This window comes from Pelodiscus sinensis, chromosome 1, assembly GCF_049634645.1.
Source record: "Pelodiscus sinensis isolate JC-2024 chromosome 1, ASM4963464v1, whole genome shotgun sequence".
Classification (NCBI taxonomy): Eukaryota; Metazoa; Chordata; order Testudines; family Trionychidae; genus Pelodiscus; species Pelodiscus sinensis.
In genome coordinates, this window is record NC_134711.1 from 161,332,595 (window position 1) to 161,347,642 (window position 15,048).

Consider the following 15,048-nt stretch of genomic DNA (forward strand, 5'->3'; position numbering starts at 1 on the left):
TTGCAGCACCTAGACACCAAATGCGGGAGGAGTGTCCATTCGAGGTCAGCATAGCTTTGTGACAGGTCCTGCATTTTTTTAAATCTGGAGAATCTGACAAGGGAGAAATTATGAGGACACTTCTGTGTATGGTATGAAAGAAAACGGCTCCCAGAGTTTACCCCTCCTAGCGTTTTCCTCTTTTCCTTTGGTTTTTTTAACTGGAATAAACTACAATAACAGTCCTATACTAACACTATTAACTAATACTTGAAACAAAAGGAAATAACAGCTAACGAAACAAACAACTTGAGGTGACTCTGAGGAGAGAAGGCAAGCTCCATCTGCAGCCAAGAGTGGCAATGAAGGAACTGAAGGGAGGTCAGGCTGTGCGTGCAAAACACAGAATGAACAGCACGAGATACCTCATGCCCATGTGTGCCCCAACCAACTACTGCTGTGCAAAACTCTGATCTGGAGCACCGGGACGACCCAACACCTACAGTGGAGCACCCATTTGGACATCACTCAAAGAACAATCTCTTTTACAAATCATTACAAAACACCTCTCTTTCTGCCATGTGTGGATTTCAATCCAAAACTATAATGGCCTGCAATGGACAATATTCAGTGCTAGACAAATGACAAGTTGAATGTGTATTATCTGAATGCATCAGGGAATTCTGGATTCTTTATACAACACCACATGAGCTAGGAATTTGCCAGCCCTTAAAAATCACCATATTACGCACAGAATCTATACAAATACCCAATATTTGTCATTTTCCCTTCTCTCCCAGTTCTATACAACTGAGTTCAAGACAAAGGCAACAATACTCTGAAGATCAAGAAATATGAAGAACAGTAGCAATAAAAATGAAATTAAAGCATTTTAAAAACAAACTTCTATAAAATATAGTATTTAACACCATGAATATAGGTATTTTTAATATAATTTGAACTTCTAATCAAGATTTTAAAATTTAATAAAATAAATTGTCTAAATCTCTAGTACATGAGAATAGAGCCTGAAAGGGGACCAATAATAAAGTGCAGAGCCATCTGTGGTAGAAACAAAGAATACAGGTTAAGCCTCTCTACTATGACACTCTCGGACTTGACTGATGCCAAACCAGAGAATTTGCTGAATCATAGCAGGTCATTATTGTCTAGCAGCATTACCAACACTTCCACTTTGCAGGACAAGAGAGCCCCTAGGAGACGACATAGAATTCCATGTGCTGCATTTGACCGACAGAGAAGTTCTTTGGACATCTTAATAACAACATTCACTATTTATTTACAAATCTTTCAAAATCTTTCCATGTAGGCTTTACTGCTCTTTAGTAATATCCAATATACAATTTTTAAAAAGTCTAAATCTTAAATAAAAACTAAGCTTACATCATAAACAAGACAAACTAGAACTGACTGCTGCTAGAAAAGTTTGCTTAATTTTTATTTCCCACCTGTTGCTCTTGTGCCAAGCATTCGCCGGTCATATATTCTTACAGAGCTATCAGAACAGCCCACTGCAAGATAATATGGTACTGGAGGACAGATAGCTACAGAGGTTGCAGCACGTCGGCAGTTTATTAAAATATCCTGGAATAAAACAAAGATACTGCACTTACAAAATAGCTCCTATGCACTTGAAATAAAACACTTAAAAAAAAATAGATGCAGCCCTTTTAGTCAAGGTGCTATAATAATGCTTGTAAGAAGGAACAGGATCTGACCCTATACAGATAGGTGGTAAATGTATTACAAGGAAGAGTTACTACAATGAACAAAAGGGATTACAGAATGAAAACAGCATTATATTAACCTAAAAATCCCCTAAGAGTTAAGGGCAGAGATGGCTAACAAATGCTTGGATTTTCTTAAAGAAACCAGGATGCTGGTAGAAAGAACTGCAAATAGGCAGGACGCATCTAAGCTAATTCAAAAGGATTAGAATAGATTTGGTTTATGGGCCGATAATTGGATAGCAGAATGTCATGTAGTAAGAGTAATGTAACAAGATTGGGGACCAAAAATAACCAAAGCCTAATAAAAGGGAATGTATGGCAGAAATTAGAAGAGACAAATACAAGGGGACAGTATGTATAATATGGATTGGGGGGAAAAGGGTGTTTTTATCCACATCAGTAACAAAAGTTTTCTGGATTGCAGATACTATGAACAAAATTAATGCCATCCAGGGAGATGCAACAGAGATTCATTTAGTCCAATATGTTCGCTGTCCCACTATTTTACAGAAGCTGCTCAACAGTTTGAGCTTCCATTATAAACTCAATTTACACCACCTTCTCAAAAATGTACAAAAAAGTCATCACAGCCTCAAGGTTTGAAGGTTAGGCCCGAGGCCAAAATAGAAGTTTTCCTACCAAGTGTGAAACCAAACCAGAGGTTCATAAATGTATTTCAGATATTCAGAGTCCAAACAGCACTCTTCAGTTTCTTTGTAATTTTCACCACATGGCTTGATCATCTCATTGGGGCACGCAACTACCACCTCACAAGCCTTATTAGGGTTCAGATACTGGATATTAAGATCACCACACTATATTTCTGTCATTTTATTGAAACATTTGGTTCTTACATCTTTACAATCTTCTTTTGTGCAGCTTGTTTTGATTCGAGTATCAAACCACCTGACCGTGCCATCCTCACCGCAAGAGAGGAAAGTATAGGGGTCATTTGGTACGGTCATAATCTGCAATGAAAAAAAAAATCAGTATCAAGATTTCAAGAAAATATAATTTTGAAAACAAAACCTTTAATATTAGTGAGAAATACAAGGGTGATGCTTAATTGCATTGGAGATTTTTCTGAAAATAATCTAAAGTGAAAGACTGTTTGTATTAGTCCTGCAGCACCTGAAACAAGCAATTAAATCCCACAAACACTTCCAATGCCTATTGTGTAAATGAGGCACAAACGTAGTATTTTCAGTTATATACATATTCATCTAAAGTGATAAATACAAGACAGGTTAATTTTGTTTTCTATTATGGAATAAGACATTTTAACAACCAAACCCTTAGCCTCAAAATCCATCCTCATACAAACCACAGGAAATATTTATCAACACTGTTTTTCCATTAAGTTGTTTCTTCTATGCAAGATACAATAATGCACTGAAGTCTATTATTGTTCTCTATCTTTGAATGATTTTTCAAAGAATTGTTTTATTACACCATATTCCTGATTCCAGGAAAGCTATCAAGATAGTAATGATAACACCACATATTCCAAATTAGGACTGTCTTCATTAACTAGTTTAGTCAAGGAAAAATGCCTTCTGTTGACATAACTGCACTCACATTGCAACACGACTGTCATGAAAAATGACCATTTTTGTCAACAAAAAATTTCCAGCTCTACAAGGGACTTGTCTTTTTCCCCCTCCCTGTGTTTGATGAGAACATGCAGGGTAGACAATCTGAGGCATTTTGTCGCCAATTCTGGCACCTTCCATGCATGTGGGTGAGGGAAGCTTCATTGTATTTCACTGTACTGCTTTCTAATGAATAGACACACACTTTCAGAACAATTCAATGCTTTCATTTACTGCTTAATGTCACATACCAGGCACCATAATCCCAGGTGCCAGCATTAAAGGCATGTTCCCGGTTATGTCTTGTGTTGAAAGGGGGCCCATGGAAAAACCTATTAGGGGTTTATTTCAACTCCTGATTTTCGAGGTGCACTAACAAGGCTTCCCTGATGTTGGCAGCAATCTTTTGAGTTCTAGTGTTTGGCTGCTCAAACTCTGCAGCAGATTGCCTCAGTGATCCACCCCTAAGCAAATAATTCCCCTTTATTTTCACACAGATTATGTGAAGTGCAACATGCCATGATAACCATGGACGTACTGTCCTCAGTGAGATCCAGCGTGCCATAAAGACACCTCCATCTCCCTTTCAATCTCCCAAAAGTTCATTTGACCACCATCTGGCTCCTGCTCAGGCTGTTACACTGCACTTTACTGCTGTCCAGATGCCCGGTGTATCATTTCATGAGCCAGGGTTGCAAGAGGTAGGCCAGGTCTTCTAGGAGCACAATGGGCATTTCCACATTCTCACTGTAATCTTGGGGTCTGGAAAAAAGATCCCCACCTGCAGCTTTCTGTACAGGCCAGTGTTCCTGAAGATCCGTGCATGCATCATGCACCTTTCCAGACCATCCTGTGTTGATGTCTGTGAAACACCCATGATGATCCACAGGCAACTGCAGCACCATCAAGAGAGGGCAGCTCTCAGTCGAATGTCATTGTGCTTCAAGTCAGGAGCCAACTACCCCAGGAACATTGTTTTACGCATCCTAAAGCACTGCAGCCACTTGTCTTCATCCCACACCTGCATAATGATGTAATCCCACTCATCAGTGCTGGTTTCCCTAACCCAGAAGCACCGGTTTGCAATACACTGCAATGTACAAGGTCTCAGAAACAGTTAACAGAGCATGCAAGAGAACTGCATAATCCAGACTCTCTCAATGCAGATTCTGGAATGCACAGGAGAGAATTGTGGTTGGAAAAAAAGACACAAAAGGATGCTAGTAGCCCCTGAACAAAGAGGTTCCTGACTGAACATTTTGCATGGTCCCAAGATGCCCCGCACTCTGTTCTGAGGTCCCATCACACACAGCAACAGATGGTGTCACCAGGCACTGTGGGAATACATACCCACAGTGCATTGTTCCTGCTGTCAATAGGGGAACTTAGATGTGGACATAATCTGTTGGCAGAGGAAGCAAGTATAAACATGCTTTAGTGACTTTGGCAACTTCTGCATGTCAACATTAAACTAGGAAGTGTAAACATACCCTTAGGGTGTTCCCAGAAAACTTATCACGTCCAGATTCACTTAACAAATCATTCCATAAAATACATAGAACAGGAAGTGCCAAATACTACACAGCAGAGCACCTCAGGTGGGTGAAAGCAAGTGAAATATGGTAAGGATGTTAAATGTAGATTAACTCATTGCATAGTCAATGGTATTTTCATCAATATTTGATTAGTCTATAAGGGTTCATGATACAGTTCAAAAGGAAGCCCCGCAGGGAGCATGGAACAAGCGTGGTATCTCTCTGACTCTGTGCTCCCTGCTGCGTCAGCCTTTGAAATGTACAAGAGCCCCAGTGAGGCTCTTGTACATTTTAAAAGAAGCCAGCTCAGGGCAGGAGGGGACTCCCCCGCTCACGCTCCTTGCAGTGCCTGAGCCTCTGAAATGTACAAGAGCCCAGTAGGGCTCTTGTACATTTCAAAAGCAGAGGGGCTTTTATACATTTCAAAAGGAAGCTTCGCAGGGTGCATGGGGCCAGTGGGGAATGGGGCCAGTGCTCCCTGAGGGTTTTCTGCTTTTGAAATATACAAGGACTCCACTGGGGCTCTTGTACAATTAAAAGCAGAACTGCAGCAGAAGCAGCGCAAGCAGAGACTGCTTCAGTCCTCGCTCGCACCGTTTTCATTGTGCCTCTACCTCCCCTGCCCTCCACGGAGACTTTCTGGGGGGAATCTGGCTTTTAAGACAGTTCCTCCCAGCACTGGATCCTGCTCCCCGCACTTGCTACCTCTCTCAGATAGAGACAGCAGGGGGGAAGCGACTAGTTGCATCACTAGTTGACTATCCAATAAGCTTCTGCTTATTGGATAGTCAACTAGTCTCTTACAATAATAATTCCTCCTTCAATTAACCAGAAAAATTCCAATAGCCATCCAGCATCATTTTTTGACTTTTTCTGGCACTTGCAGAAGTCAAGTCTGTAAACATACGGCAGTAAAGTTTGTTCATGTCACGTTTCTGTGCATACGACTGTTATCAGTTATTATCTATCTCTCTGTGCTTTTCTGTGACGATATTGCCTGGTACACAGTACCAGCACCTAAAGTCAGAGCTCAACGTTTCCCCTGGAGTACCAGCACCTTTTTCCATGGAGTACTGGCACTTTTTTTTTTAAACACAAAAAAAGCACTGATCTATCTCATCCTGCAACTAGGACTAGTGTACAGTGAAAAATTCATGAACCATTGCTGTAAAGCTCGAGTACATTTGATTAACCGGCAACCCTTATTCCCCATGAATGCAGATAAAAAGCTTGTACTGTATGTACAATTTTTCTTGACCATTACTATCAATCCACTAATTTATACAGAAGGAAATAATCAAATCTGTTTTAAGTCTCGAAGTCCCAAAATTACTATACGCCTTCTCTTTAGGAGCTCAATGACAGAGAAACAGCTACCAGAACGTTACAAGTTAAGTACAGCAGAACCTCACTCTTTCACACTATTGACAAGAGCAGACACTGCAAATTACTGAATTAGTAATAACAGGCTGATCCTACTTTAATTAAAGTCAATGAGATTTTTTCTTCTATTGGCATTAGGCCTTAGAGATGAACAAACACCAGGCAAAAAGTAATAATGAAGCACAAATATACCACATTCATTTATTTGAAGAGTTGTAGTTTAGTTTTAAATATATTATTAACTGTACAATATTTTATAATTTACTATTAATATGCTGTAATTTGTAGGAAGCAAGGGATTTAAAAAAATGAAATAAATATCAATAGCCGTAACTCAATTTGAGTTCATAAATATTAACCTTTAACACACTATTATATAGGAGTAGCTATCATTAAATTATCAATCTAAAATATAGCTGTACAAAAAATATGAAGTTAAGAATTAACTGGAAATATGAAGTTAAGAATTATCCTTAGGCGAATACTCTCTTTCTGAAATAGAATTAATGTGAATAGGAGCGAAGTCTAGTATTTGGTTAATGACTATTAATAAGTTTTGAACCAGAAGGATTAAACTTCAAATACTCCAGTGTCTAGAGGCAATTTTGTGTATGTGTTGGTGTCTGTCCCATATACACTATCCGTTCCTTTTCCCCCCCAAATTGTCTCAAAAAAAAAAAAAAGCGCAATGGCACAGAGCTCATGAATTTCCACAAGTTTCCTCATTGTGAGGTACATCAGTCAAGGTCTGAGACTGCCACGTTCCAAGTTGTGAGGCCAGTCTAAAACTTGTCCCATAATCTAATTCAGAATTAGTACCTGAAGACCAGATAATACTGTTATTTAGAAAATCTAGTGAGACAAAGTTCTATTTTTAATATAACGAGGCAGTTAAAAACAGTTAAATAAATGCAGTCAGCTTAAACATATTTCTCCCATAGTAAAAAATGCTTTTAAATGATATGAAGTATCTAAAACTAATATTTGTTAATTTCAAGTTATATCTGCAAGTCAATTCTTTTCTACCCAGCACTACCTCTTACCTGTTAAAGCGAGCTTTTAATTTTCAGAGTTCTAAGTTCAGTGCTCACAGTGCTATACACCTCCAATTCTGCTTCATTATTCAAGTACAAGGTAAGTTTTAGGTACAGGAATACTTAAGTTATACATTTATAAAGTACATTTCTATCTAGGAATGTAAGCGAGTAGGTGACTAATCAATAAGCTGAAGCTTATTGGTTAACACTATTGACTACTCGCACCCCTCTCTCTCCAAACCCCACTGCAGCTCTGCAATATTAAGGCACTGGGGAGCTGGTGTGCAAAGACGCTGGCTCAATCCCTGTTCCTGCCGGATCTCAGCTTAACACCCCCATTGCCACTCTGTATTATTTGGGACCGGGGAGCCAGCGTGAGAGGACACTGGCTATGTCCCAGCTCGCCCACTGTAGCATCTGTCAGCCGACGGTCAGGGCAGTGAGTCCCTTATGACCGGCTGAAGTTCTTTTAAATTGTGCTTGGTTCTGTTACAGCAACTGAAGGAGTCAGGATAAAGCTTAAACAGTTACTATTTATTGTTACAGGGTAAACTTAGTTGTTAAATGCTACTACTGTGTTACAGATAACACAGCCACTACAAAGGACAGGACAGAAATTACACTAATAAGTCACTTACAGGTCCCATGAAACCCTTTGGTTCTCTGAGCTCTTATTAAATGCATGCAAAATAGACACATAGCAGGTATATATTCTCACCCCTGCATTCCAGACTTGGCGTAGCCAGCGTCTTTCTCTCAATCCCTCGGGAAGAAGTAGGGCGAGGTTGGGCGTCCCACAGACCTCGGGAGACAATCAATACCTGCCAGCAGGTATAGATGATTGGAGCTCAAATGGGGTGGGCTGCTGAACCTCTTTTATACCCCTTGGGTCATGTAGGCTTCTTCCTGGTCTCAAGTGGCCAATTAGGAAAAATGGCTTTGAACACCAAGTTTCCCACGAAGGGTGCAAAGCATAATTTACACCTGGGAAAATGCAGACAATGGGCACCTCTGGTATGTGATGGGCGAAGATTCCTCTCCTGGGACAGTGCAGGCGTGTCAATTACTGGTACTAGCCATCAGGACGGCGGGAGGCCCCGGGTCGTCAGCTAGCCCATTTACTGTCTGGTTTCTGTTTATGGTAGAGTCAGGGACAGGCAGCACACCTGCGTTCCCAGGGCATCAAAGGCTGACTGCCTTTCTCTTGCTCTCTGGGGGGGGGAACCAAGATGGGGTTCGTGGAAAACCAAGATGGGGTTTGTGTCTGGCTACATTGACACTGGCTATGTCCCAGCTCGCCCACTGTAGCATCCCAGCCCCTTGCCGGGTTTCCTTTGCCAGTCAGCCATCTCAGCTTTCTTGCCTCCTGGCTTGCTCAGAGGCCCTGGCTGTTGGTGGGACCTGGGGGCTCTGTGTTATTCTCTGCCATTAATCTTTCTATATATTAAAGAAAACTTTTTCTGCAGGATGACAGAGTGATATCATCACGTCACTCTGCTTCCTGCAGTCCCTCAGCTGCCCCGCCTCCTCCCTCCTGCTAACACAGCAGGGCACAGCAACTATGGCTCCTGAGCAGCAGCGAGGGCAAACTGTTGCTGCCGCTGGTGGGCATGGGAGTGGGGGGAAAGGGGAGGAGGAGGAAGGAAAATTGTGGGACAACAGGAGGCAGCAGAGAGGAACCAAGTGGCTGGTGGCTGCTGTAGTTTTAAATTGTGCAGCTCCCATAGTATGGGGGGGGGAGGCGCCTTGTGGCAAGTCCTGTGGTAGGGGGCACTGCAGGAGAGGCCCACTGAAGGGGGTGCCAGGACTCGGGGACACCCTCTCCACCATGGGTCTCACTGCCTTCCCTCCCAGTGGCTGGCATGAAGGGTGAGGGGTCCAAGGAAAGTGCAGGGGCCTAGGCCTCGCCCCCCCCCCCCCCATTTCCTCCTGGCAGCCAGGCGGGGGCAGGGGGAAGAGGAGGAAGGTGAAGGGCCTGGGGAGAGAGAGAGACCTGGGCCTCTCCTCCCCTCCCCTTCCCCCCTGGTGGCTGGGAGAAGGGCAAGGGGCCTGGACCCAGAGGGGAGAGCATGGGGCTTGGCGTGGCTTGAGAGTGGGGCTGGACCTATAGGGGCGGGGGATGGCTGCGAACCGCAAGACCTCCCCCCTTTACTGGGGGAGAGGCAAAGCCATAAGACCTCTCCCTCACGGGGAGCGAGTGGCGAGCCATGTACCCTCCCTCTCGCAGCCAGAGGAAGAGGGCCAGGACGGCCTCAGCCAAACCCCAAAATGATAAAAGCTTCAAACTATTTCTATTTTAAAAACAAAGACTTCCCTCCATTAGCATACATCTAATTCAAGTCAAATACAGCGAGACTAACCATCTGCTTCAATGCCATCATATCAATACTACCATTTCTAACAAATGTATATGGTCAGAATTCAAGGTTGCATTATTCATTGTTTGGAGAGTAACTCTACCTGGTACAGATACACAATGACTCATGGTGGAGTTTACAAAATGAAATTTTTCTATAGAATGTATACTTTAACCAAAATGTTGTGAGCACTGTGCTCAGTAAAACTGAAAAGGGAATGTCATGAACCTAATCTCTACAAAATCTATGGCTAGGCAATAGACTGATGAATTCTAGTCACAAGCTCAAGAAATCCTGTAAGACTACAGATTTAAAGAACAGAACTTGAGACATGAAATTGTGTGATGTTGGTAAAGTTGTATGCTCTGTTGAGAAATCTACTTCAAGAAGTTATTATTAGGTATTATTCTAGTTGATACAAGATGATGTTTTAGGCTGAACAAGTTCCTAGCAGATGCAAAACCAGGATTCTATTCTTTATCACATTCATTAACTTATCCTTCATTGCTATATTCCAGCTCCCCACTGTATCATACAGTTACTCTGGTCTTCAGTTTAACTTGGTGCTGAAAACTGTATTTACACTACAAATATGTATGTCTGAAGCCCTTCTGTTGGCATAGTAGCAGCTTCACTGTGCTGCTGCACTACTTTAAGTGTAGACCTGCCCTAAGACCACCGAAGTAGAGCTATGTCCAGATACAAAGGATGTCTACAAATACAAAATGAGCTCCATGGGGTTTGCTCTGCTTATCTTCTGAGAAGAAGTCATTCTGCAATTAACAAACATTCTGAGAAGTCCTTTAACTGACCACAGACATATACTATTAATGACATTTCTATCACATAATGAGACATTAATCTCAACAGCCTCTTTAGACATGTTCTTTTTTGACATGAAACACCATTCATTTTCTTTGTCTGATACTTACACATTTGGTTCTAATATCTTTTGTTCACTCTGTATAAAAACTGAAGGACCTATCATGAACTAAGCTGGAAGGTCTTAGATAAGTACATCCATAATTATCTAAATTTTGGAAACAGCATTTGAAAAACACTGGAAAATTAATATAGAATGTTGACAACCCCAAGAAAATGATGATAGTTAATAATATCTCACTAGAGCAAACAGGAGAAATTTTTTTAATGAATTTAGCATGAAACTGGAATCAGGAACTCTTTGATTTTTACTATAGCTTTGCCATTGATGTGCAGTGTAACTTGAACATACTTTGCATTGCTTTACCCATCTGTAAAATAATGAGGCTATTACTAACAGAGAGGGGTTGAAGATTATTAATGATTACAATGCATTATTTAAAAAAATCCTTAGGAATGTGATGTTGTATCTATAATTTACAGTGAAAATGTGCTGAAAGCACAAAATTCTTGGTAAGCTTTTTAAATTTATATTTACCTTAAGGAGTTTGTTTCCCTCCCTTTAACAACAAATGATATTCAAACTACCTGTCCACCAATACATAAGTAAATAAGTTCCATTATGTATCAGTTGCTATCTGCTATTATATTTTGCAGAGGAAATGGTCGTAATAATACTGGACTTTACAGCATCTCCTTCAGTTGGATAATTTAATTCTTTATTAAAGAAATGACACCTGAAAGTTACGAATAAAAGAAAACCAGTTTAAACTATTACAAAGCAAACAGAGAAGAAGTTGTCACTATCAGACTGAAATCCAGTTCTAAATAAATCTTGTGCTTTGATGATATACAATACCTCATAGGTAGTTCCATAGTGGCACGTGAATTGGCATTGTCTGTTGGTCTCAGCATCTTGCTCAATGTTAGTAAAAAAAATTACTCCATCTCCAGAACAGGACACAATCTGCTTGTCATTGGTGCAAGGTAAGAATTTTGCACTAAAAATATTTGCCCTGTGTCCTGAACGAATGGTTGTTAAAACCTACAAGCAAACAAGAAAGGCTTGTGTTAGGTTAATATTTTCAAAGCAAATATCAATACATAGAAAAATAAAAAAACTTTAAGTCAATAATCCCAAAGTTCTAGAGCATGGAGCGACAGTAATATACAAAGTTGGTTATGGACAGAACAGTGAAAATGCTGTTACCTTTGGGATGACTTCAGGACAGTACATTTAAAGAATAAATAGGGTGCTTATATTAGATTTCTTTGTTCTCTTTAGGTATTCTCGGCTGCCATTGACAGCTGTTTTGTGGTCCATTACCACTTTCAGTAATGCTTCCCCTTCATGCTCCAGGATTAGTTTCCAACAGAGTCAGAATCTTAAAAATAAAGGTTCTCTCTCTTTCAAGTAATATTTTTAAGGCAAAATGAAAGCACTGAAGACTATTTTGAGACAGAGCAAGAGAACACGCATATGCCTCGTGTCTGAGCAGCCTCTCCCTCTTATTTCTCTAGCTAAGACTGCGGTGCTCCTTCTGAATTGAGGTGAAGCTCTGAAATGAGGCTGTGCTTGCCTTCAGACCCTGGGTGACCTCCTGAGTGTGATCCACATTCTGCTGAAAAAGCAGAATGTGTATGTGCAGCCCTGGGCACTGCTTTGCCTAAGTATGCCCTTAGCTTCATAATCAGCCCCATTTGTCCCAGTCCCTCTCATCCCCAGCTAAACTTCATATACAGCAGTACAATAAGGGATTGAACAATGGCACACCCTCCCTGCCTCTGACTGCATTCTATGGTAATATAGTTGAAGATTAGCTTTTCCAGCCCCTCCCTCACACACCCTCAATATCCCTGCCCTTGTTGCTCTCTTCATTGTAAATGAAAGAAAGGAAAAATTAAAGGCATTCAACACAAAAAGCTCTCTGTGCACAAGCCACCACACTGCCCTTTTTGTGCACAAGCCTTTTTGTGCTCTCTGTGCACAAGCCTTTTTGTGCTCTCTGTGCACAAGCCACCACATTACCAGCCACCACACTGCCCTTTTTGTATAAATAGCAGAAAAGGCTTGCTTCAGAGCAGCATTTGGCCTCCAACAAAATTAAGGCCTGAATCCTTCAGACTTGTCCACAGGAGTTGATGGGTAATCAAAAAATTCCATATTTCGCATTCAAAATTTTTCAATTGCATAGGTATTGCACAGAAAGTCAATTGATGTGCAAGTAACAGAAGTGCAAAACTTATGTTTTAGCAACATTTTGTGACAGAATTCCTGAGTCAGGCAACAATCCACTTAGAAGCAAGAGAAATGTGCAGATAACTATAAACATCCTTCTTCTAGCAGCAACATATAGGATGACTGAACATGTATTTTTTAAAAAATTCCATTTAAATTATACTGCCTATTAAGTGAAATTAAAATCTTTATTCATTGGAACTAAACTCTTCACTCTACTATAAAATACAAGCTTTTTCCTTTTAAAAAAAGTAAAAACTGAAGTCACTAGTTTCAGTTACACATTCCTAGGTCCAGAGATGAAGTAGAAGGAACACAAGAGGAAAGGTGACAAGGACAAGTGGTTGAGTTTACCTTGGGCTTAGCTAACATAAGCATGGTCATACTGGGTCAGACCAAAAGTCCATCTAGCCCAGTATCCTGTCTTCCAATAGTGGCCAATGCCAGATGCCCCAGAGAGCAGAGATTACAGAACCAGGTAATCATCAAAAGATCCCTCTCCTATCTCATCCGTTTCCAGCCTCTGACTAACATGCTAAGATCTACTGCCTTCATAGCTCACAGAATTCTTGTCTCAGCTAAATATTAAGTAATCTATTTTCTTGCTGTGTAGTATTGCTTGTCTAATACAAATAAATGTTGATATACAGAAAATTAGTTCTTAGTTTGAAGTATAATTTGCCTTGAACAGAATATGAAAAGCAGATCTCACTAAGAAGAGTTCATCACAGGTTTCTATGAATAAATAATATCAGGAAAGCCTTTTCTATTAGTATTTCCAGTTATATGCATAAGCGTGGCAACATTCTTTTCATTTTGAGTCTCTCAAGCCACAGTAACATATTGTCCATTCAAGCTAAGTGAATATTATGTTAGAACACCTTCTGGATTGGCAGGCAATTATTATGTATGCACATTTTCATCCTCCCAAGATATATTATGTAACTATTAAGAGGGCTTGCCCTTGATCATACATGGTTTATTAGCTGCAAATGTTCTAAATTTAAAAAGCATGGCTTCGCTTTTTATTGTGCTTAATTGTGGTTACATTTGGGGGAAAAGTGTAAAATGATTGTTTTTACCGGTTCCTTTTTTGTAGTAATTTTTTCAGGGTTTACATGAAAACAGATAAATGAAGTTGCTAGTATTTTTTTTTCCCAAAAGAGCAAAGCCATTTAACATTTCTCACTCACAAGTTGATGTGCACTATCAGCTGCATCTTCAGTTCATGTTACATCATACTGTTTAGTAAGGGTCTATACTAATTTTGAAATACTTTTTACAAGTCAATTGGTTGGGGTAGAGAAGAACACTCAGTTTGCAAATTGAAGGCCTTCCCAGATTGATATGAATCCAAGTTTGGGATTCTCAATGGGTTAGCTGCAAAATGTAACCAACAGCTTAGGCACCTCATTTATACTCTTAAAAACTATCCACACCATTGCAGTTGCACAAGTTCCAGCAACAATGCACATGCTAGTGCAACAGATTTTTTGTATCTAACATCTAACACTCCTATGAACTGTATTACTAGTAGTGCAACTGTGGGAGATTTAAGAAAGATGCCTATATAATGTGAGTGAAAAATTAACCAAATGGTTTAATCTCAGATGTTTAAGATGTTTGGGAGACCAAGAATAGAAATCAGGATAACATCATGGAAGAAGCGGTCAGGGTTAGTACTAGGAGCATATATTAGCAATGCGGCAAATCTTTTGGGCATTATTCTCAGTAACATGCAAAATCTCTTAGGCCGTGTCCAGACTCAGGGGTTTTTTCGGGAAAAGTAGCCTTTTCCCGAAAAAACTTCCCTTGCGTCCAGACTCATGCCGCGTTCTTTTGAAATTATTTCGAAAGAACGCGGCTTTTCTTTCGATGGCGGTAAACCTCGTTTCATGAGGAAGAACGCCTTCTTTCGAAAGTTCCTCTTTCGAAAGAAGGCGTTCTTCAATGTAAAGAGGCCGTCTTCGAAAGAGAGCATCCAGACTCGCTGGGTGCTCTCTTTCGAAAAAGCGGATTTCTCTTTCGAAAGATCCGCCTGCAGTCTAGACGCGATCTTTTGAAAGAGGCTCTTTCGAAAGATGCTTTCGAAAGAGCCTCTTTCGAAAGAAGCCTGCAGTCTAGACATAGCCTCAGATGCTTTCCAAACAGAGGCAAAGATAATTCTGAGGAGCTCACTGCATGATGTTTAGCTCCCTAAATACAGACATGGTACTCTAATCTTATATTCAAGAAGCAGCAAATGTGGGACATTCAAAGATACTTTGGAATTTAATAGTCTGTCAGCCATGAT

General features: G+C 40.5%; 1 protein-coding gene across 7 annotated transcripts in view; it reads right to left on the reverse strand.

Moving 5' to 3' along the window:
- Positions 1-15,048, reverse strand: part of DCAF6 (DDB1 and CUL4 associated factor 6) — a 156,182-nt gene that overhangs the window by 98,118 nt on the left and 43,016 nt on the right. For all 7 annotated transcript variants that reach the window (XM_075909075.1, XM_075909054.1, XM_075909049.1 and 4 more), the window contains 3 exons: positions 11,376-11,561; positions 2,585-2,698; positions 1,449-1,584 (listed from right to left, as the gene is read on the reverse strand). In XM_075909075.1, coding sequence (XP_075765190.1) covers positions 1,449-1,584; positions 2,585-2,698; positions 11,376-11,561 — 436 coding nt within the window. The remainder of the gene's footprint in view (positions 1-1,448; positions 1,585-2,584; positions 2,699-11,375; positions 11,562-15,048) is intronic.